Source organism: Pseudorca crassidens, chromosome 11 (assembly GCF_039906515.1).
Source record: "Pseudorca crassidens isolate mPseCra1 chromosome 11, mPseCra1.hap1, whole genome shotgun sequence".
In the NCBI taxonomy this organism is placed as follows: domain Eukaryota; kingdom Metazoa; phylum Chordata; class Mammalia; order Artiodactyla; family Delphinidae; genus Pseudorca; species Pseudorca crassidens.
The window spans coordinates 97,985,589-98,008,406 of NC_090306.1; the positions used below are offsets into that span (position 1 = coordinate 97,985,589).

The 22,818-nt window shown below is 45.7% G+C and overlaps 1 protein-coding gene and 1 long non-coding RNA gene across 4 annotated transcripts in view; one reads left to right on the plus strand and one right to left on the minus strand.

Moving 5' to 3' along the window:
* LOC137202507 (uncharacterized) overlaps positions 1–4,967 on the minus strand; it is a 7,353-nt gene extending 2,386 nt beyond the window's left edge. Inside the window, exon 1 of the long non-coding RNA XR_010932639.1 lies at positions 4,745–4,967. This is a non-coding gene — a long non-coding RNA (uncharacterized lncRNA). The remainder of the gene's footprint in view (positions 1–4,744) is intronic.
* On the plus strand, positions 4,942–22,023 carry ADSL (adenylosuccinate lyase). 3 transcript variants are annotated; one of them, XM_067698173.1, is made up of 13 exons: positions 4,942–5,159; positions 8,589–8,792; positions 10,504–10,548; positions 11,079–11,158; positions 14,894–15,065; positions 15,280–15,326; positions 15,925–16,015; positions 16,432–16,501; positions 16,647–16,794; positions 19,175–19,265; positions 19,909–19,998; positions 20,390–20,566; positions 21,907–22,023. In XM_067698173.1, exons 1-13 carry the CDS (start codon positions 4,989–4,991, stop codon positions 21,991–21,993), a joined length of 1,473 nt encoding a protein of 490 aa, XP_067554274.1. In that variant the 5' UTR covers positions 4,942–4,988; the 3' UTR covers positions 21,994–22,023. The 3 variants fall into 3 exon arrangements, with proteins under 3 accessions (XP_067554274.1, XP_067554275.1, XP_067554276.1); XM_067698175.1 differs by having other exon boundaries at positions 4,956–5,104; XM_067698174.1 differs by lacking the exon at positions 10,504–10,548.
* The last annotated feature ends 795 nt before the right edge of the window (positions 22,024–22,818 follow it).

The window sequence follows — 22,818 nt, forward strand, 5'->3', positions numbered from 1 at the left end:
AGAGGTATCAGAAGAATTTCCCCCAGAATTGCTGCTTCCAAACTGTAATCAAGTGAGGTGCTCCCCCTTCAAGTGCTGGTTCCTCCAGTGCTTGAGATCCTTTCCCTTCCTGCCCACTTGGCTACTTTTAACTTCCCATTCTTTTTCTTTTTTTTTTTTTCGTGGTACACGGGCCCCTCACTGTTGTGGCCTCTCCCGTTGTGGAGCACAGGCTCCGGACGCGCAGGCCCAGCGGCCATGGCTCACAGGCCCAGCCGCTCCGCGGCATGTGGGATCTTCCCGGGCCGGGGCACGAACCCATGTCCCCTCAATCGGCAGGCGGACTCTCAACCACTGCACCACCAGAGAAGCCCTTAATTCCCCATTCTTCGTTCTCTCTTCACATGATAAACTGTCACCCCCATCCCCACCCTAAGCTACTCTATGCTCTTGTCCTGCTATATTTTGTTCACAGAACTTAACCACTTCTTAAAATTATCTTGTTTAGTCATTATTATCCATCTCCCTCACTGGAATGTAAGCACCAGAAAGGGCAGAATTCTTTTCTGTGTTCTCCAGCTCGAGCGCCTAAAACCCCTATGGCTTTAATTACCATCTGTGTGCTATGACTGTTAAATTTATATTTCCAACCCTTACCACTGGGCTCTAGACTTGTAGATGTAATTGTCTGCTCAACATTTTGAAACACCTGGATATCTTAATGGCTCTGCAAACTCAATAAACCCAAAAGAGAAGTCCATCCTGCCTGCTTGTCCCTCCTCCCACCCCATGGTAAATGGCATTGCTAGCCTTTTAGCAATAAAACCTAGAGATCTAGGAGGATCAGTTGAGTCTGCCCCCTTCCTTACTCCCCATAACTAACCCATCACCAAGCTGGATTGATTGCACCTCTTAATCTCTTCCTTTTCTTCATTTCCTCTGCCACTTAACTTCCTTTGTCCAGGCTAGATCATCTACACCCCTAGGTCTCACCTAGTCCACTGCATTAGCCCAACTGGTTTCTCATTTGGCATTCACTCCAGTTCCCCACCCCCAATCCATTCTACACACAAGAGCTGAGATATTTTTCAAAACATAAATCTGATGAAGTCATCCTCCAGCCTACCACTTTTCGTGGTTTTCTATTGCTTAGAATAAAACCCTAAATATCCTTATTTCCTACCAGGTTCCCGTGGTCTGCCTTCCACCTGCGCCTCCAAATTTACCTCCCTCTCTTTTCACCTTTGCCCTCTCCACTCAAGCCTCATCAGCTGACCACTATATCCCAGTGCCTAGTACAATGCTTGGCACACACTAGGCACCACTGTGAAATGAACGATCCTCATGAGTAACAGAATTTAAGAAACTAGGTATTTTAAAAGCCTGAAATAAAAACAAAAGGATAGATGTAAAATTCCCGATTTAGGGACTTCCCTGGTGGTCCAGTGGGTAACACTCCATGCTCCCAATTCAGGGGGCCCAGGTTCGATCCCTGGTCGGGGACCTAGATCCCACATGCATGCCGCAACTAAGAGTTCTCATGACACAACTAAGAGTCCACATGCTGCAACTAAGAAGTCTGCATGCCGCAACTAAAACATCCCATGTGCCGCAAGTAAGACCCAGCACAGCCTAAATAAATAAATAAATATTTTTAAAATAAATAACCTTGCCCTATATTAGGTTCATTAGGTTTATAAATAAATAAATAAATAAAATTCCCGATTTAGAGATGTTGCTTTAGATAACACTGACAACCAGCTGCAAGTGTCTAGGTGGCCTCTGAAGATTAAGAACCAAAATTTTGGGGACCTCCCTGGTGGCGCAGTGGTTAAGAATCCACCTGCCAATGCAGGGGACACGGGTTCAAGCCCTGGTCTGGGAAGATCCCACATGCCGCAGAGCAGCTAAGCCCGTGCGCCACAACTACTGAGCCTGCACTTTAGAGCCCGCGAGCCACAACTACTGAAGCCCGTGTGCCTAGAGCCCATGCTCCGCAACAAGAGAAGACCCCACTTGCCGCAACTAGAGAAAGCCCGCGCACAGCAACAAAGACCCAACACAGCCAAATAAATAAATTTACATTTTAAAAAAAAATTTGGAGAAACCTGTGGACTCAGAAGATAAGACTTGCAGACATGCGGTTTCCAAGGGGAGTAAAGGTGGGTTAAATCTTGAGGAAATTCCCACCACCTCCTTTTCGAGGAGTGTGAGAAGGAAGGATCGTCAAAGAGCAGTCAGAAAGGGAGGAGAATCAGTATACTTTAGTTTTCAAAGCAGGAGAGAGGGGTTGTCAAAAATGCTAAATATTTCAATCAGCCAAAAGGGATGACTTAATACAGGAAAAAAGGAAAACTACTTGACTCAGAAATCAAAATGATTTAAAGATGTACGTTGGGAAGCTTGCTCCCGGTTACCTGGCCTATCCCGTTCCCTGCGTGTCCACCCCACCCACCCCCACATAGCCTTTATTAGTGATTCTTTATGCAAATAGGCAAACATATTATGGCAAAGGGACTTCTGAATTATTAGAGGAAGTTACTGGTGATCAATGAGCGTGCAGTTTAGAGGAGACGAGAGGGCAGAAGCTGCGTCACGGTGCTAAGGAACAAAGAAGGGAGGGGGACGAATGTGTTGAATACAGGAGCCCCAGACACTGAGCCTGGATGTCAGCATCTATGTCACCTGCCTTTGCTCCTCAGTCTACACCTGCGGGTCATGAGCCGTATTTCACAGGTAAGAAGACCCAAGTGCCAAAAGATTATAAGTAATCGCCCAAGTCACACAGCTAGTAACATCAATGCCAGTTGGTGAAGAGGCGGCCAGAAAGGGCTTTTGTGTTAAGGGGGTAACAGCAAGTGAAGGTGTTTCTATAGTGGAAGAGATAGGTGCGTTTAAAAAAAAAAAAAGAAGGGAGGCAGAACTGGACAGATTCGATAAAATAATTGAAAGAGAAAGGTCCTTTCCTGAATGAAGAGATTGGAGACAGAAACTCCTATTGGAGGAGGAAAAGTAACAGCAAAGTAGAGCAGAGCCAGGAGAGAGGCTGGAAAACTGAGGAGACAATAGTTTGCAGTAGTCACCGTGGAAAGCAAGGAGAGTAAACTCATCCCAGCACAGCAATGACAGCCCTGGAAGTTGCAGGGAGTAGTCGTCTTCTTTCCAGAATTGTCTGCCCTCATCCCCCAAAGCAATCCTCTGCAGCTCCAGAGGGAGGTAGAAGATGTGGGTGATAAGCCCAGGTAGCTGATGGGCTTCTCTGATGGCCACAGTATTCTGGGATTGGTGCTGCGGTCCATTCTGACAATTCTGAAGCCCAGGTGGAGACATGAAGGATCTATGGCATGAGGACACTGAAGGATGTGAGAGGCTGGGGGAAGAGGAACGGCAATGTCAGGATCTAACTTGTATCTTGGCGACTGTGGGCCTTGTTTCCCTTTGTGCACTAGCCTCCTTTGGGCAGCATCCATTCACCAAGCGAACATTCACTGAGCACCTACACTACGTTAGGTCCTGTGCGGGATCCACCTGCCAGGGATACGGGGGACCAAGGCAGGCATGATCTCCACCTGCACCGAGTTTGCCATTGATGGGAAAGGCCAACAACACTGAACTCTGGTGAGAGTTATGAGAGACCTATATGAAATCCCAGAGGTGGGGAGGGAGAACACTTACAGGGGTGGTCCATGAGTTTTTGAGTAAATCGTGAAAATTTTAAAGCAGGAATGGAAAGGTGACAGGGAAAAAAGTTATTGTCAAAGGCAAGATCTTGGAAGTCTTGAGATCTAATCAGCAGCTTTTAATATTCCTGAAGTATTATGGTTACTGGGAAAGGGGCCATTCACCTCAGCAAACAAGCTGAGAATTCAAAATGGACCTCCCTTCATAGTGAGACACTCAGAAACAGGTAATTTCAAAGCAGTATAGGACCTGCTACTGTAGCACAAAGGAAAGAGTACCTTTGAATCTGGTAAGAACCAGGAGCCTGGAGCCTATCCCCCTGCACTTAACTCCTAGCTCTTGCCCTTCTACATGAGCAATCTCAAGACACTCAACCTACCCATGCCTTCGCTTTGTCATCTGCAAGATGGGGATCATAATAATGGCGAGCATTTACTGAGCACTTACTCTGCATTGGAGAGTAGTATATTATTTCATTTAATAGTACCTTAACAACTCAGTATCCTCACATGGATGTAATGAGGATCCCATGTGTAAGCACTCAGGACAGTGCCTGATGCCTAGTGAAACTTACATAAACGTTAGTGGTTTTATTATTAGTGGCCAACCAGAGGGAAGAGTGGGACCATCTGGGCCTTACGTAAGACGCAGTGACAGAGAGAGGTGTTCCAGGACGGGGGAATGCCTTCACCAAGCTAGTGGTGTGACCCGGCACGGTGTATGCTGGGAACTACACAGCGTAATGGCTCAGAGTCAGAATCTGAAGTCGGGCGGCTCCATTTATTAGCTGGGTGACCGTGAGCAAGTCATCAGCGTCTATGAGTCTCAGGTCCAGCGCTTGCTGAAATCCATTTTTACTGCACTTTCGCGCAAGGGGCTCACTTGGCCCTCAATAAATGCCGATTTCCCTTGGGCATCTTCCTTTCTCCTCAGAACCGCGCTGGGGGCCAGGCAGGCGGTAGAAGCGTGGGAAGGATTAGGCGACAATAATAATAGCAAACACAGAGGGCTTTCTAAGTGAACCAGACATCGATCTGATGATACCCAATCCTCACAGGAATCTTAAAGGCGGGTCTTAGTGTACCTTTTTTCAGATGGGGAGACTGAGACGCAGAGCTGCTGAGTAACTTATGAAGCGCTAATCACGTTTCTGGTAAACCAAGAGAAACTCCTTAACCCTCAGCAGCCAACCGCCGAAACTGAACAACCTTGAGGACTCGGGTCTCCCGGAACCCCGGGGGCGGGACCAAGCGGAGGGTGTTCCGCTCCCGGACTTCCGCTTCCGTCCTCGGGTCCCTGTCTGGCCTCGGCGGGGTCGTGTGTTCGGGATGGCGGCGGCGGGCGACGGTGGCGGGCGGGAGGCGGCCTGCGGGCACGACAGCTACCGCTCGCCGCTTGCCTCCCGTTATGCCAGCCCGGAGATGTGCTTCTTGTTTAGCGACAGGTACAAATTCCGGACCTGGCGGCAGCTCTGGCTGTGGCTGGCGGAAGCCGAGCAGGTAAAGTGCTCCGGAGCTGTCGGCGGGCCCGGCCCGGCCCCGCACGTGCCGGGTTGGGTGCCGAGCGCCGGCTGAGCCTCCGGAGGCAGCCTCCCCGTTATTCCAGAGGAGCAGAGGCCCCAGGAAGCCCAGGGCAGGAGACCCGGAAGCCGCCACCTGTTGCCTCACGTGTTTTAATCGTCGAGGGTTCGAGGCGCACAGGGGCCGGCAAGAAGTGCAGTTACCCGTTTCAGGGAGTATCTTGGCGGTTCCTGCAAGAGTACATAGCCGAGCGCTCGTTCCGTGCCGTTGTGCTCGTTTCTGTACACGTCCTTCCCCCGTTAACCCGTAAAGACTTTGCAAGCTAGGTGGTGGTTTTCCCACATGGTAGGGAAGAAGACCAAGCCTCGATGATGCCCAGCGCGTTATTTGCTCCTAACCATTGATAGCGGAACCCGGGTGTGAACCCGTGTCCCGTGCAGAGCCTGACTGAGCGCTCAGCCACCTCGCCCTCCACAGTGCCTCAGTGTTGTTTGAGACCAAACCATCACTACAAAACCCATGTTTCCTGGGCCACCGTTTCCGCTTCACTCTGCTGCCGTCTGCCTCTGGGGAGGGAGAATCGGGGTTATTAGATGAGATGTATGGGTTCTCTTATAAGAGCTGCATGTAGACCTGTTTAGCCCAACGATTTCAGAAATAGCTACAGACGGGCCTTTGCAGAGGAGCTGAAGGAAACTGAAGGTGATCCACAGAGCTGTAAAGTTTCAGAGGAAAATGCCACAACAAGCAAGATGGCAGTACCCAAATGACATTTAGTAAACCTGGAAACAATCTTGAGTACGTGCCTAGGACCGAGGTACACGGTCCCCAAACAGGAAACCTTCTTCTTAGATTTTACCCCCTTCCTATCACTATGCTCAAGAAAATAAAGTAGTACATAACACTAGCAGACAGAATGCTCTGTAATGGCCTGTGTGGAAAAGAATCTAAAAAGGAGAGATACATGTATATGTATAACTGATTCACTTTGGTATACACCTGAAACTACCACAACATCGTAAATCAACTATATTCCAATTAAAAAAAAAAAGTAGTAGACAGTTCTACAGTGCCTGCTATGTGTGTGCCCGGCAGTTTGAAGATTAAAAATTAATAGTTTACTAATCCTCAAAACAATTCTTTACAATAAGTAACTTATTCCTGTTTTACAGAGGATAGAATGGCGGCACAGAGAGATTTCATAAACTGTGGGCTCAGATAACAATAATAGGTAGTAGACAAGAGCATTAAGTGTGTTGTAGTTTGTTATGTACTAGCATGTACTCTATCTTCTGTTTTACTTGGTACTCCATGTAGATAAGGGTGGTGGCACTCGTAAGATTTTGCCACTCAACATAGCTAGTAAAAGCTTCAAGCTGGGATTGAAATGTAGAGTCTGAATATGTGTCCTTTCCTCTGCCCAGTCTATATATACATTGCCTGAAATGCATACAATTTTGATATCTCCTGAGTTTGGATTATCTGTTAGCTAGGTTGTCAAAATTAACAGCATAAATTACATCATAATTCAGTAGTTTAAAAAAAAAAAACTTGAGCGATGAGAGATTAGAAGTGCTGAAAATTAGGAGCAGGGAGTAAATTTTGAGAAAACACATTGCTTGGGGATAGGAAGCATTTTGGCCACGCTGCCCCCTGCTGCTTTGCTTTGGGAGGAGCCCTGAGATGTCATGTCTGATGACTAAAAATCCAAGGCAGCTTGGCCAGATGTGGCTAGTGTGACTGAGGAATTGAATTTTTACTTTTCTTTTTTTTTTTTGGCTGGGCTGAGTGGCATGTGGGATCTTAGTTCCCCGACCAGGGATCGAACCTGCGCCCCCTACAGTGGGCGCTCCGACTCTTAACCACTGGACTGCCAGGGAAGTCCTGAGTTTTTACTTTTAAATTTTTACTAGTTTAAATGTAAATAGCCACATCTGACTAGTAGCTACCATCTTGGACAAGGTAGGTCTTAAGATGTGAGCCCCTTCCCAGGGCCAGGCCTTGGGGCTTTCAAGTGAGGTTTGGATAAATTTCACCAATGTACATATTCAATACTTGGCTCCAGGGTTCCGAGCTGCCTGTGGGCTGCCAGCTATTTTTTGTCAGCCTGATTTTTTCAGTGATAGATGAACGTAAGATGTTGATGTGTTTATCTTCTCATTTGTATCTCCCGGAATTGCTTGCTTTTTTTTTTAATTTATTTATTTTTATTTTTGGCTGCGTTGGGTCTTTGTTGCTGCGCGCAGGCTTTCTCTAGTTGCGGCGAGCAAGGGCTACTTTTTGTTGTGCACGGGCTCTAGGCACGTGAGCTTCAGTAGTTGTGGCACTCAGGCTCAGTAGTTGTGGCGCATGGGCTTAGTTGTTCCGTGGCATGTGGGATCTTCCTGGACCAGGGCTCGAACCTGTGTTCGCTGCATTGGCAGGCGGATTCTTAACTGCTGCGCCACCAGGGAAGCCCCAGAATTGCTTTCAGTGGCACTGAATTTTCTGCACATAATTTGTTGGCAAAGATACTAATAGCATTCCTAATTTTGGTTTCTCTGGCTAAATCCATCTAGATCAAATGCAAAGCTGTGGCCTGGATGCTACACTTTGGGCACTTATGTGCCAAGCACTAACGAGTAAGCAATAAATACCACAAAGCTCTCCTCTCAGAGAGTGTATATACATCCTAGAGGGGAGAGACAGGCTGACAGATTTGTAAAAATGTCATGTGGTGATAAGTGCTCTAAATAAAACCAGGCTAGGGCTTCCCTGGCGGCACAGTAGTTAAGAATCCACCTGCTAATGCAGGGGACACGGGTTCAAGCCCTGGTCCGGGAAGGTCCCACATGCCGCGGAGCAACTAAGCCCACGAGCCACAACTACTGAGCCCATGTGCCACAACTACTGAAGCCCATGCGCCTAGAGCCCGTGCTCCACAACAAAGAGTAGCCCCCACTCGCCACAACTAGAGAAAGCCCACATGCAGCAGCGAAGACCCAACGCAGCCAAAAATAAATTAATTAAATAAATTAAAAAGAAACAGGCTAAAGGGATAGATAGAGAGTGCACAAAAGAAGGGTATTTCACATGGAAGTCGGAAGAGACCCCTCTGAGGAGATGGCGTTTGAGCCCAGAGACCAAACCTGTGAGGGAGTGAGCAGAGACGTAGGGACAGAGGGAACAAAAATCAGGATTGCATTGTTTTATATATTGGAGTTCCCTTAGAATATAATTTACCATGATTCATTTAGAAAGTTGTCTCCTTCTCCCCATGTCCTTTTAGTTTAGTTGCCCCAATTTTAGTTTAAGAATTGGAAGGTAGGGCATAAATGCTAACATGAACCAATTTTTTTTTCAGTGTCACTTCAATTCAAATAATTGTGCTACAAGAAGTTATTTTATTTTATTTTGCCTGTTCTTCAGACATTGGGTTTGCCTATCACAGATGAACAAATCCAGGAGATGAAATCAAACCTGGACAACATCGACTTCAAGATGGCAGCTGAAGAAGAGAAGCAGTTACGACATGATGTGATGGCTCATGTGCACACGTTTGCCCACTGCTGCCCCAAAGCTGCTGGCATTATTCATCTTGGTGCCACCTCCTGCTATGTTGGAGACAATACAGTAGGAGCCCATGATGTTGTTTTGTTTCCACTTAGACTCAATGTTTATAATGCATTTATAAATTTTCTTTGATTTTGTCCATTTTAGGAAGCGACTCCATAGATCTTAGGATCTCAGTGCTCAGGAATTTTTTGCTTTTGGTATCCTTCCAATCTAAACTATAAGCCCCTAATGACCTCCATAAAATGAGACGTATAGATACTGCCTATGCATTGGTATGCTGGACGTAAGCCGAGATCTTAGCATTTTAGTGGCCAAAGTAGTTTTCCAAAGGGATTTCCTTTCCAAAGTCCTTTTTACTTTTTGCCAAGACTTCTGAAAAAAAGAAATAATTACATTATAATTCTTAAATCCTTTAATTAGCAAAAGTGTCTCATAGTCAAACACGAGAAAGTAACAGCAAACATTTTCCTAAGTTTACTAGGTGCCCAGCACTATTCTGAGCACTTTCTATGTATTACTTCATTTTTTCTTCACAAAAGGCATAAGAGATAGATTCTGTTATCTCCATTTTTAAATAGCTTTATTGAGGTATAATTTAATACCATAAGTTTACCCATTTTAAAGGTACAGTTCAGTGAGCTTTAGTAAATTTATGCAATCATTCAGCCTCACCACACTCCAGTTTTCGAGCATACCCCTCACGCCAAGAAGTTCTCTTTTGCTTGTTTTACAGTCAATCTCCACTCCTGCTTCCAGTTTCAAACAACCACTGACCTGCTTTCTGTGTCTATAGTTGTGCCTTTTCTCGAAATTTCATATAAATGGATTCAGAATATGTAGTCTTTGGCTTTGGCTTTATTTTCCCCATTGCCACAGATGAGGAAGTGTAGAAGTTGAAGCACTTGCTCTAGGTTTTGCAGCTGGAAAGGATTCAGGCCTGGGTAGAGTGGCTCCAAAACTCTGCCCTTATTGCAGGGCACCCGTGGGACTAGAAGTTAGAATCCAGATACACTTGCAGTTCAGAAAGAAGCTGTAATTTCTGAGTTGCCCCAAGTAACATTTTTTGTCTAATGTGGTACGTAATTAAAGGCATCGATGTGTAAATTGGTGAATCAGATAATGGGAGAACAACAGTTCTCTAACTTGGAATATCCTTTTAAAATGACCCAGCATGTAGTTGGGCTCAACAATTACTGTCTCATAAACATGTGTTGGAGTTGCCTGCAAGACTTACACCTCCTAAACCCCCAGGAACCGCTTTACATTTCCTAAACCTAGATCTTGTAGTTCATGACTTTTTTTTGTTAGCAATGATTGACATGAAAAAAAGGGAGGGGAAACTAATGAGATGTGCCTTATGGATTTTTTTATTTTATTTTTTTTAACCCCTGTGTATTCTTCTCAGAAACTCAAACACTAATCTTCAGGAAGGTGTAAACCCTGTTGACCTGGACATCTTTGCCGTATTCACGATGGGGCTTACCCCTTATCATTTCCCCGTTCCATTAGATACCACATAAATAGGGCTTTGTAAGTATAAAGCCTTTGTGCTTATAGATTCCAGTCGTACTGCTCTCTAAGTTGGTGTGCTTTTAAACCAGTAATCAGAGGAGAATTTCTGTTAGCATCTTCTGGCTTGCACAGTGTGTTACTGAAAGTGAGATAGGCAACTAGGTTAGAAACCCAGTTGTGATGGCCAGAAAGTGTTATGTCATAATGTTGTTTGGGCAAAGCCGATTAATGTAAGATCACTGCATTTCCCTTGCAGGACTTGATTATTCTTAGAAATGCATTTGACCTGCTTTTGCCAAAGGTAAGAAGTTGACGGAAGTTTCTTACCAGTCCTAAGATTCCCTGTGACAGGAGATGGGCACCACAACGTAAAGCAGCACAGTGTAAATCTAAATAAGTTATTGTTTACTCAGATGAATGATCCTCGATCGAATCTGTATAACTAATTATCTCTTCTTGAGCTAAATCACTATATAAGTTAACGCTTTTTAAAGCATAGCCTCTTAAGTGAACAAAGTGTAACCAGCAGCACGTGGCTGGAATATGTGGGTCAGATTTATGATTTTGTCCTCTTTTTCTTCATGAACGTGCCAGTGGTGTTAACACTGTGCAGAAATAATTCGTGACATTTTAGGTAGTCAGCTCAGTTTCTGAATGTTGGTTAGTATGAACTCTTCAAGGCACTTTAAGATACAAAGATGAAAAAATATGGCCTCTGCCTTCTGTGAGCTGGAGGTGTAATTGTATATGAAATTGTCTCCAAGTTTAGTTCCTGTTTATGCAAGTGCTCAGCCTGAATTCACTCTTTCTCGCACATGGTCTTCCTTGCAGCTTGCCAGGGTGATCTCTCGGCTTGCCGACTTTGCCAAGGAACGAGCTGATCTTCCCACCTTAGGTTTCACACATTTCCAGTAAGTGAGAGGGTTACCTCTTGGGAATTGGGCTTGTTTATGTGCATCCAGCTTCCATTTATTCCTTCAGTTCTCCCTTCTGCATGGTAACCTGGAGGTGAGAAATATCAAAACATAAGCACTTGGGGTACCTGTGAGGAATGAACCTTATACCTACCTTAAAAGCTATACTGCTTAGAGAGTAAATCTAGTGGTTTGTTTCACTGGAAAATATGTATACAGAAAGTATTCTTTTTTTTTTCCTTAATTTAATAAGCTAACACTTCTGGTATCTCCTTTGCCTACAGGGAGATCTTTTAGGGGCAAGGAGGAGGTTGGAGAGCAGATCCTGTTTAGATCACAGGGCCTGAGCCCTCCTTTCCCACTCCAGGAATCCAATACTGGTTAGTAGAGTCAGCCCAGATGGTTTTGCAGGTCAGGACAGTAGACAGCTAGTTGGGGTAACTATGAAGGACCAGAGTTTTAGATGGGTACCTTCCTGCGGCGTGAGCAGGAGGGAAGGAGGGGCTCTCCCAGTTTAGGCCCCAGGAAGGGGGAGCCTCTGATTGCTCCCTTCTTGGATCTGTCTCCACTCTGTCTCTCAAGAAAGTATTCTTGATTCAGTGATTCCATTCTTTTTTTTTTTTTTGCGGTACGCGGGCCTGTCACTGTTGTGGCCTCTCCCGTTACGGAGCACAGGCTCTGGACGCGCAGGCTCAGCGGCCATGGCTCACGGGCCCAGCCGTTCCGCGGCATGTGGGATCTTCCCGGACCTGGGCACGAACCCGTGTCCCCTGCATCGGCAGGCGGACTCTCAACCACTGTGCCACCAGGGAAGCCCAGTGATTCCATTCTTGAGAATTTAACCCAAGTCATCCAAATTACGGGAGAAGCTATATGTACAAAGATCTTTGTTAAAATATTATTTATGATGGTAAGCATCGGAAACAGTCTAAATGTCCAAGAATAAGAGAATAATTAAATAAGGTATAGAATGCAATATATCCACAGGTTGGAATAATACACACCCAGCAAAATGATGCTGGTGAGACTAGTAAGACATGGGAATGCACTTAGGTTAATGTTGTGGGGAAAAGACAGCATATAAATTGTACAGAGATTGGAAGGAAGTACACCAAGATGTATATACTGATTACTCTGGTTTATGAGATAATAGGGTAACTAAAATTTTTCCCATACTATATTCTTTATGTTTTGAATGTGCAAGTATTTTTATGATTACTGAATAAAACCCTGTTTTAAAGCCAATGATGTCATTTTTGAAATGCTAGTAGCAGGTTTCAAGTGACGATATTTGAGTAGTGGTGTATTAGCATCTGCCTTTTGTTTATTTATTTTATTTTTGTCTGCATTGGGTCTTCGTTGCTGCGTGCAGGCTTTCCAGTTGCGGTGAGCAGAGGCTATGCTTCATTGTGGTGCGCGGGCTTCTCATTGCAGTGGCTTCTCTTGTTGCGGAGCACGGGCTCTAGGCGCGCGGGCTTCAGTAGTTGTGGCACGCGGGCTCAGTAGTTATGGGTCACAGGCTCTAGAGCGCAGGCTCAGTAGTTGTGGCACACGGGCTTAGTTGCTCCGTGGCATGTGGGATCTGCCTGGACCAAGGCTCACACCCGTGTCCCCTGCATTGGCAGGCGGATTCTTAACTACTGTGCCACCAGGGAAGCCCTGCCTTATGTTTTAATGGGGTGTTGCTATGGCAACAAGGGTATCATCCCCTGTAACTTAGGAAAGCCTATTGAGTTTAATCTTCCTTAAAATTAGAGCCTTCATTATTAGTAGCAGAAACTAGAAGGATTTGTTCCTGTGAAGGAGTCAGTGCTCAGTGTGTATGGCTGGGCCATGACAAATGTTGCGTTCTGTGCTGGCTCCATACACACCTAGCGTCACCTGTGCTGCAGCTCCTCTTCTCCTGTATCTGTTGGAGAGTGCTCAGGGAATGCAGGCATTCCAGTATTCCTCCGGGGATGGTTTCATGAGAGGTACCTGCTGCCACAGTTAGCAGCCGTTAGAAACTCAGAAAATGGTATTGATGCGTAGATATGACCTCAGAATGGGTGAGTCCCTGCAATTGAAAAGAAACAGCTTTATTGAGATATAACTGACATAGCATAAAATTCATCCATTTGAAGTATACAGTTCAGTGGTTTTTTGTGTATTTACAGAGTTCATGCAGTCATTACCAGTATATAATTTCAGAATATTTCCATCCCCCCCCCCAGAAGACCTGTACCCATTAGCATTCCCTCCCATTCCCCCATTCGCTAGCTCCTGGCAACCACAAATCTGTTTTCTGTCTGTGGATTTGTCTCTTTTAGACACTTCGTTTAAGTCGAATCATATAATATTCATCTTCTTGTGACTGGCTTCTTTTCACTTACCATAGTGTTTTCAGTGTTCATCCATGTAGCATGTGTCAGTACTTAATTTATTTTTACATTATCTATTCACCAGTTGCAGGACATTTGGCTTGTTTCCACTCTGTTGCTATTATGTATAATGCTCCTATGAATAGGTCCATGCAAATGTATTTTTTTCTTTGCTTGTACCAATAATCTAGTAGCAGAAGTTAACAAGGAAAACTACCATAAGATTGATTTGGGAATATGTGTCCTAACTTTTGATGTGTATGCTATAGACATTCCTAGTGGGGTGCCTTGATGTCGCCAGCTGTCAGTATCATTAGCCTAATAGAAGAGAAATTCCATATGGAGTAGGCTAGGTCATCTAATAGAACTCTGACTTTATTGCAGTTTACTCATAATTATGTTTTATGTTATAAACAGACCTGCAGTAGATTGATTTAGACCTCAGACTGACGACAAAGATATTAGCTATTATGTTAGAGTCCTCTGGTTGTGTGTGTTTTGGGGTTATTCTCCACAGTTTGACTGGGCTCTTCATTGGATCTTTTTTGTTGTTGTTGTTTTATTTTTTTTTATTTTTGGCTGTGTTGGGTCTTTGTTGCTGCATGCGGGCTTTCTCTAGTTGCAGCGAGCAGGAGCTACTCTTCGTTGCGATGCGTGGGCTTCTCATTGCGGTGGCTTCTCTCTCTGTGGAGTACAGGCTGTAGGCCTGCAGGCTTTGGTAGTTGCGGTGCATGGGCTCAGTAGTTGTGGCTTGTGAGCTCTAGAGCCCAGTCTCGGTAGTTGTGGCACACAGGCTTAGTTGCTCTGTGGCATGTGGGATCCTCCCGGACCAGGGCTCGAACCCATGTCCCCTGCATTGGCAGGCGGAGTCTTAACCACTGCGCCACCAGGGAAGCCCCTTGTTTTATTTTTTGATAGCATTTTAAAAATGAACAGTTATCTTGTTTGTTTACTTGTTTACATGATAATATGAGCTCCACTTGTCTGTTTTGTTCTTTGTTGTATTTCCAATACCAAGAACACATTAGATGCTTGGCAAATGTTTGTTACGTGTATATTTCTTGCCAAGGCCTGGGGACAAACAAAACAGACATTGTCTCTGCCCTTATAGTGCCTCTTGATGGTGAAGAAAGAACTATGCTAGTAACCCTTTAGTTTTATAACCTTTGAATATTTATAAATGACATTGAATTTGCTTAACTTATTTGCTTAAACTTTTTAGCTCTTGTTTTGTCTTCACTGGTTTCTCTGTCTCTTACTTTAATTCTTGCCCTTCCCAGGGTAGCAGTGATTATTAGAAGAAGCAATGAAGGTTTTATGAAATAAGTCACTGGTTTGAGACCTCTCTGTGTTCTCTTTGGGTTGTTTTCAGGCCTGCTCAGCTGACCACAGTTGGGAAACGTTGCTGTCTTTGGATTCAAGATCTTTGCATGGATCTCCAGAACTTGAAGCGTGTCCGAGATGACCTGCGCTTCCGAGGAGTGAAGGGCACCACTGGCACCCAGGCCAGCTTCCTGCAGCTCTTCGAGGGAGATGACCAAAAGGTATTCTGAAAGTGACCTGGGTGATACAAACTCAACTGTAGGAGCACCAGAGACAAAGCTGACCTCTAGGATGGTAGGAGCGATTGAACCTGGAATGGGTGGAGTCTGGACTGGAAGCAGGTAGTGAAGGCCAAAACCTGGGCAGGATGACTTGTCAAGATATTCTCCTACTAGACACACCTGAATTTCTATAGGGATGTCTTTTCTTTCCAAGGTAGAGCAGCTTGACAAGATGGTGACAGAAAAGGCAGGATTTAAGAGGTAGGTAAGTGGGAAAAGTGTTGGCCTCCTTGTTAAGTAATGAAAGATAGTATTCCTCTAGATTTGACCTTAAATTTTTTGTTGTTTTTTTTAATTCTTTCTCTGTCCTTCCACCCACTGCCTTCCATCTCTAGCCTAGGTTTTATTCTTATAGTCTGGATTCTATTATATTTCTTATAATTTATAAGAAAAAAGGAAGCTGTTTAGTTCTGAGTTCAGTAGAGTAGCTTTACCCGTGTTGTTGCTGTTTTGTGTTTTACTGAGGACCTGCGATGGGTTGGTCTCAGTCTGGCTATTTGCATCGAGGGCTCCAGGCTCCCCCGTGGCTCCTTGTTTCAGGCACTTCACTGGACTGCAGCAGGACAGAGGCTCGCTGGACCGTGTTTCCTCCTGGGGTCAGGGCGGCTGTCTGGGTATCAGTAGAAAGGGTAGAAGAGCAGTTTGTTCCTGGAGCCACGTATCAGCGAGGTCCTGGGCTCAGTGTGACTTAGCGCTCCAGTGGCACCCAAGCTTTCGCTCAGTCTGTTTTTGCTCATTTGTTTGACACAGTCACATTTTGGAATATTTTCACGTGAGGCTCTTTTCTATTCATTACTAGGGCTTTCATCATCACAGGGCAGACCTATACACGAAAAATAGATATTGAGGTGCTGTCTGTGCTGGCCGGCTTGGGGGCATCGGTGCACAAGGTGAGTGGTGGTAGCAATGGGAGTGTTGGACGCCACAGATAGACCCGCCCAGCCTCACTTCGACTTCATTGTGGCTTTTGAGAGATGTCAGATATCACTCATAGCAATTTGGGGCCTGTCGGTGAAGCCTCTTAAGTTAAGGTGTGTTAAAAGGAAGGACTAGTTTCCACGTTCTCATTAAGTTCATCTTACCATTGTCTGTCCATGATAATCCTACGCAGTGTTTCACCAGAACATTCCCGTGCTCCCCGAATGCCAGCTCTTCAGGAGCTGGGAGGAGTCTCCCTCGGGGAGGACATGCTGCGTTTCAGCTCGGCGGGCTCCCAAAGAGCTCACCTCCTCCATCAGTCCAGTCCCTGCCCCAGACCCCACATACTAAGAGTGTGGGTGATGCCTGTGCCCCTGCTTTTCCCCAGATTTGTACTGACATACGGCTCCTGGCAAGCCTCAAGGAGCTGGAGGAACCCTTTGAAAAACAGCAGATTGGTGAGTGTTGTGTGGAGACCTGGGAACACCGCGAGATGCCAGGAGGTCCGCGGGCGCGTGTAAGCAGTTCCGCCAGGAGCATGCTCGGCCGTCCACTGTCCCCTGAGGTCTTCCTGCCTTTGCTTCTTCTCCTTTACACGGACAGGCTCAAGTGCAATGCCATACAAGTGGAACCCTATGCGCTCAGAGCGGTGCTGCAGCCTGGCCCGTCACCTAATGACCCTTGTCATGGACCCGCTGCAGACAGCATCTGTGCAGTGGTTTGAACGCACACTGGATGATAGTGCCAACCGGTCAGTGGAACGGGGGTGTCACATACAGCAAGTTGTGGGAGGACCAAGAGGGGCCTGGAAGCATCAGGACTTCATGAGCATCTCTGTATTCCCTCCTTGTCCCTGAGGAGCCTGGAGTCTAATAGGGAGGCAAGAACATAGAAGGAACAGTGTGATATGTGTTCAAATCAGAATATATACAGAGTAATCCTTGTGGGGGCAAAGCGGAGGGAGGGGTGGTGGAGGAGTTGAGGGAAGCTTCACAGAGGTGATGCTTTAGACTTAAGAAATCTAGGCATTTCTTAACATTTGAGACAAGATTGGGAGCACATATAAAGGCACAGAGCAGGAGAAAGAACAGTTGGGGGAGTTACTAACAGTCGGGTAGCCCTGGAGAATGAAGTCTGTAGCAGGAGATGAGGTCGGACGTGCTCTTGGGTAGCAGCCAGTTTATGAAGGGCCTTCTAGGCCCTAAAAAGGAATTCAGATGTTGCTCTTTCTTTTTTTTTTTTAAGTCTTTATTGAACTTGTTACAATATTGCTTCTGTTTTTCTTTTATGTTTTTTGTGGGTTCATTTTTGGCTGTGAGGCATGTGGGATCACAGCCCCCCGACCGAGGATGGAACCCGCATCCCCCGCATTGAAGGCGAAGTCCTAACCGCTGGACCTCTAGGGGAGTCCCAAAGATACTGTTCTGAAGGCAGGGGGATGTCAGGTGTGGTGTCTTGACACAGCAATATCTTAATTAGTTATGAGATGGGTCAGGAGTAATTTGTAGTTACTAATAAGGTACCAGCATGCACGTGATTTTCTGCTTTGTGTATATATTTATTAATATTCAAAAGCAGATTCATTACCCTAGTTTGCTTGTATTCTGCTGGAATTTCTTGAGAGGAGTTGATCAGAGTTAAAGCTAGGTCTCTGGGGTGTGTGCATAATCCAGGGTTTATGGGAATAAAACATGTGAACTGATTTGGAAGTCAGCCATTGACTGTTTTTTAGCAGGCTGTGACCTAATCAGATGTGCACACTAAAATACCCTGCACCAATTTGGAGAATCAGTTGTAAGGGGACAGGGAGCTGATCAGAACAAGTTAGGAGGCTACTTTAAAAATCCAAGTCCAGGGGCTTCCCTGGTGGCGCAGTGGTTAAGAATCCGCCTGCCAATGCAGGGGACACGGGTTTGAGCCCTGGTCCGGAAAAATCCCACATGCTGTGGAGCAACTAAGCCCGTGAGCCACAACTATGGAGGCTGTGCTCTAGAGCCCGCGAGCCACAACTGCTGAAACCTGCACGCCTAGAGCCCGTGCTCCACAACAAGAGAAACCAATGCAATGAGAAGCCCGCACACCACATCGAAGAGTAGCCCCTGCTCGCTGCAACTAGAGAAAGCCCGTGCACAGCAACAAAGACCCAACTCAGCCTAAATAAAATAAATAAATAAATAAATTTATTTAAAAAAAAACGAATCCAGGTTCTTCCCTGGTAGTCCAGTGGTTAAAACTTCACCTTCCAATGCAGGGTGTGCGGGTTTGATCCCTGGTCTGGGAGCTAAGATCCCACATGCTTCACGGCCAAAACACCAAAGCAAAACAGAAACAATATTGTAACAAAGACTCTAAAGTCTTCAGTAAAGACTTTAAAAATGGTCCACATGAAATAAAAATCTTTAAAAAAAAAATCCGAGTACACACTGGCACAGTGGCCATGTAACTGGAGAGGATGTGGATATGAAATCGATGTTGGGTGGGCTGGCCTTGGCGGTTGACTGGAGTGAGTGTTAAGATGGTGACGGGGTGCTGGTGCCATTTCCCTTGTCAGGAGCTACAGGGATAGGAGGTGTGGGGTGAGGTGGTGAGCAGCAGGCAGTGGAAAAGTGGCTGAATGCAGTTCTGCAGTTCTGGGTCTGGGGAACCTACAGATCAGCCAGGTGGAACTCTCCAAATGGGTATGTGGTCTGGCGCTTGGTCAAGTGGTCTTAGTCAAGAGATGGTAGAGTTTGTTTTTTTTTTTTTTTTTTTTTTTTTTGGCGGTACGCGGTCCTCTCACTGTTGTGGCCTCTCCCGTTGTGGAGCACAGGCTCCGGACGCGCAGGCTCAGCGGCCATGGCTCACAGGCCCACCCGCTTCGCGGCATGTGGGATCTTCCCGGACCGGGGCACGAACCCGTGTCCCCTGCATCGGCAGGCGGACTCTCAACCACTGCGCCACCAGGGAAGCCCCAAGAGGTGGTAGATTTGAGGGTCATTAGGATATTGGGGTAGTTGAAGGAAATTGTCCAAGTAGCACGTCTGGAGTGAGAAATCAGTAGCAATCAGGGCAGCTTCTTGGGACACACCCTCCATTTCATGGAAATCGTTATTTGCTTGAAGCGATAACTGAATTGGCTGTTTGTTTTCTAGACGAATGTGTTTGGCCGAGGGATTTCTCACTGCAGATACGATACTGAATACGCTGCAGAACATTTCTGAAGGCTTGGTGGTGTACCCCAGAGTAAGAGGCCTCCGTGAAAAAGCACAGTATGAGGGAGGGGTTGGAATGTGGCGGGGTGGGTGGCCTTCTGCTCTGGAGTGAGCGTGTTGGAGGAGCTGGATTCGGGTCCAGTAGGAGCTCTTCCCCAGCAGAGCTCACTCTTCAGGTTGTGACATAAGCTCTAGGGAACTAGGTCTGTGGGATTCATAGACATGTTTATAGAAGAGGGAAAAAGAAGTGCTTCGAATTGGCTTAAAATTGTCCACCGGCCTGAGTCATCAGCTCTGCTGTGACTGGCAGAGTAGACTGCTCCATTGGTCTGTTTGTGAGTACCTGAGGCAGGTGGGTTTGTTTCCATGCCGTACTTGGCTCCTAAAGTCAGGCACTGAAATTGAGCAGACTTGAGGTTTTAGGAATCATTCTGATGAAGCAACTTTTAAAAGTTTACTCAAGTCAATATTCCTTTTTAAAATCAAAATAATACTCTGGATTTTGAGAAAACTGAAAAATAACAGTGTAGCATAAGACAATCCATTCTACCCTCTTTCTCCATAGATATGGTAGTTCGTGTCCCTGCTCTGTATCCTTTTGGTCATAGCTGATGTCCTACTGTGTGTATGACCTTGTAACCTGAGGCATCCTTCTTGGTGCTTCACTCGTACAGGTAATTGAGCGGCGCATTCGGCAAGAGCTGCCTTTCATGGCCACAGAGAACATCATTATGGCCATGGTGAAAGCTGGAGGTAACCGCCAGGTTTGTAACCCCTCATGCTCCTGGGTAAACAAAGCACACCTTAAGTCCTGCTTTCTCCTCCCCAAAGAAGGATGGACGAAGCTGTCTCTGTTATTACCTTCAGTCATGGTATTGGTACAGAACAGTGACATTATGCTGCCCTAGAACAGGCTTATCTTTGGAGGGTGATGGTGGTGAACTCAGTTTATTAAAAAGTGAATTGCTTAATCACTTGTAGAAAAGGTCCACTTTCAGTGAAGAAATTAGGTCTGAATTTCCATAGGAAATGCTGGGAAGTGGGCAGGATGCAAGGGCAGATGGTTCATGAAACTTTGGAGGAGGCCTTTGCTCCAGCTGCTATACCCTCAAATGCCTGTTACTAGCAAGCCAACCATACTCCTTGTCTTCCCAGGATTGCCATGAGAAAATCAGAGTGCTCTCCCATCAGGCAGCTGCTGTGGTCAAGCAGGAAGGGGGTGACAATGACCTCATAGAGCGTATCCAGGCTGATGCCTACTTCAGTCCCATTCACTCCCAGTTGGACCATTTACTGGATCCTTCTTCTTTCACCGGTCGTGCATCCCAGCAGGTAAACATCAGAACACTTCTGTGGTGCTGCAGTCTTCCCCAAGTGCCGTCTTTGTACACTGCTGGGCTGCAGAGCCTGGAATATTATCTATTAATATAATGTTTCTGCTTCATGGGAGGTATGCTGAGAATGGGGCTAGTCAGAAAGAATTCAGAGTAGGTTGCTGGCTAAAATTTAAAGATTTGGTTGTTTTGAGCTGCCTTAAGTGTTTCTCCCAGTGGATTTCTCTGAATTCTCGTTTGGTCTGGAGCCGTGGTGTAATGGACAAAGATTGGGTTTTACTGTCAGGTAGATTTGGGTTCAGTCTTGACTTCCTACTTTTACTGGCTGGTAGGATAGAGATACATATCTCGGAGTGTGGACTGAAAGGCCTAGCTTGGTGCATAGTAAGTATTCAGTAAATGTTTGTCAGTTTTCCTCTTTGGCCTTTTGGAGACTATGGGTTAATTCAAAAACATTTATCGAGTACAGACTAGGTGCTCAGATTGTGTTTGGCTGCTGTGTTTAATTCTGGTGCTTTAAAGATGAATAGATAATCCTTATCTTCAGGGAGCTCAAAACTTAATGGTGAAGGCTTAGAATACCAAGCTGTACATGCAAGAATTGAGGGAAGCACATCTTTTTGGGGATCACAAAGGAGACAGCCTTAGATTAGAAGAAGTTAGGAAAGGCTTCTTGGAAGACATGACATCTGAGCTGAATCTTAAGGACAGGTAGGAGTTACTTGTAGGGAACACCAGGGTGAGAGGAGATGGCAAATGCATGGACGTTCAGCATAAGAGAGAGTTGCCAGATTATCGGGTGCCCTGGAAGCAGTTAGGATTTAAAGTAGAAGACAGACAGGAGCTTCTCATTTATATTCAAGTCACTCTGGTGTATTGGATTTGAAGGACTTACACTGGAGGTCGGGAGACCAGTAAGGTGGCTGCTACAGTGGGTAAGCAGTCGGTGACGAGGGCTTTGAGCCAAGGCCAGGGTACGTGCACACGGGGCACAGATTCGAGAGCTGTTTAAGATGTTAGTCACTTGGAAGCTGGTTGAATGGGGAGGAGGGAAGAAACAGTGATGATTTTAGCTTGGGTAACGGGTGGAGAATGGTGAGACCATCTGAAAGGACACAGCCAGGCTGGTTTGAGGGGAGGGGCAGCCTGGTGGGCCTGATGGGGTGAGCTGCCTGTGTCTAGGGAGAGATTTCTGACAGGGAGTTGAGAAAAATAGAAGCTCAGTGGTGGCATATAAGTTTATCAAATAAGGTCTCAGTGTTATGAATTGACATTGAAAAAAGGATTCTCAAAACTTAACGTGTTCTTTTGTCTTGCATTTGCTTTCTTCTTTGGCAGGTACGGAGATTCTTAGAAGAGGAGGTGCATCCCCTGTTAAGACCATATGAAAGTGTAATGAAGGTGAAGGCAGAATTGTGTCTGTAGAGTTGGAAGAGAATTAAACAAAAAACGGTTGTTGGCTTTGTTAACTTTTTTTGCCAAGTCATAAAAACTGTTACTCTAGTGCCTTATTTTATCTCAAGAATTGTTACCATAGGGACTTCCCTGGTGGTCCAGTGGTAGAGAATCCTCCTTACACTTCAGGGGACGCGGGTTCATTCCCTGGTCAGGGAACTAAGATCCCACATGCTGCGGGGGCACCTAAGCCCTCGAGCTCACGCGCCTCAACTAGAGCCCAAGTGCCACAAACTACAGAGCCCACGCGTCCTGGAGCCTGTGCGTCACAACTAGAGAAGAGAAAACCCGCACGCCACAACTAGAGGGAAGCCCATGCGCTGCAGTGAAAAATCCTACATGCCTCAATGAGGATCCCGTGTGCTGCAACTTAGACCCAACACAGGCAAGAATAAATGAAATAAATAAATAAATCTTAAAAAAAAAAGAATAGTTGTTACCGTAAATTAATACAGCACTTTTCTTTCCATGGTGCTTTCACATTTCTCAAGTTTGCAATGCAGAAATAAATTGCATTGTGGTTGGACTCTTTTTCACGGCAACACAAATTTTCGTAATAAATGTAGCTTATAGTTTGCACTCTGCTCTTTCAAGGCATATTTTCCAGCTGGTCTAGTCCTTTTTACATGTTCCCTTTATTGCAATTGCAAGATGGTGAACAAATTCCTGGTCCTCTCTTCTGAAAGTGAATTTGATCTAGGCCTAGCAAAATAGTCTGGATTCAGTGATTCGTTATAGCTGGATACCTGCATTTCAGTTGTATCTGATGAGAATAAGTAATGAAATTTAGAGCTA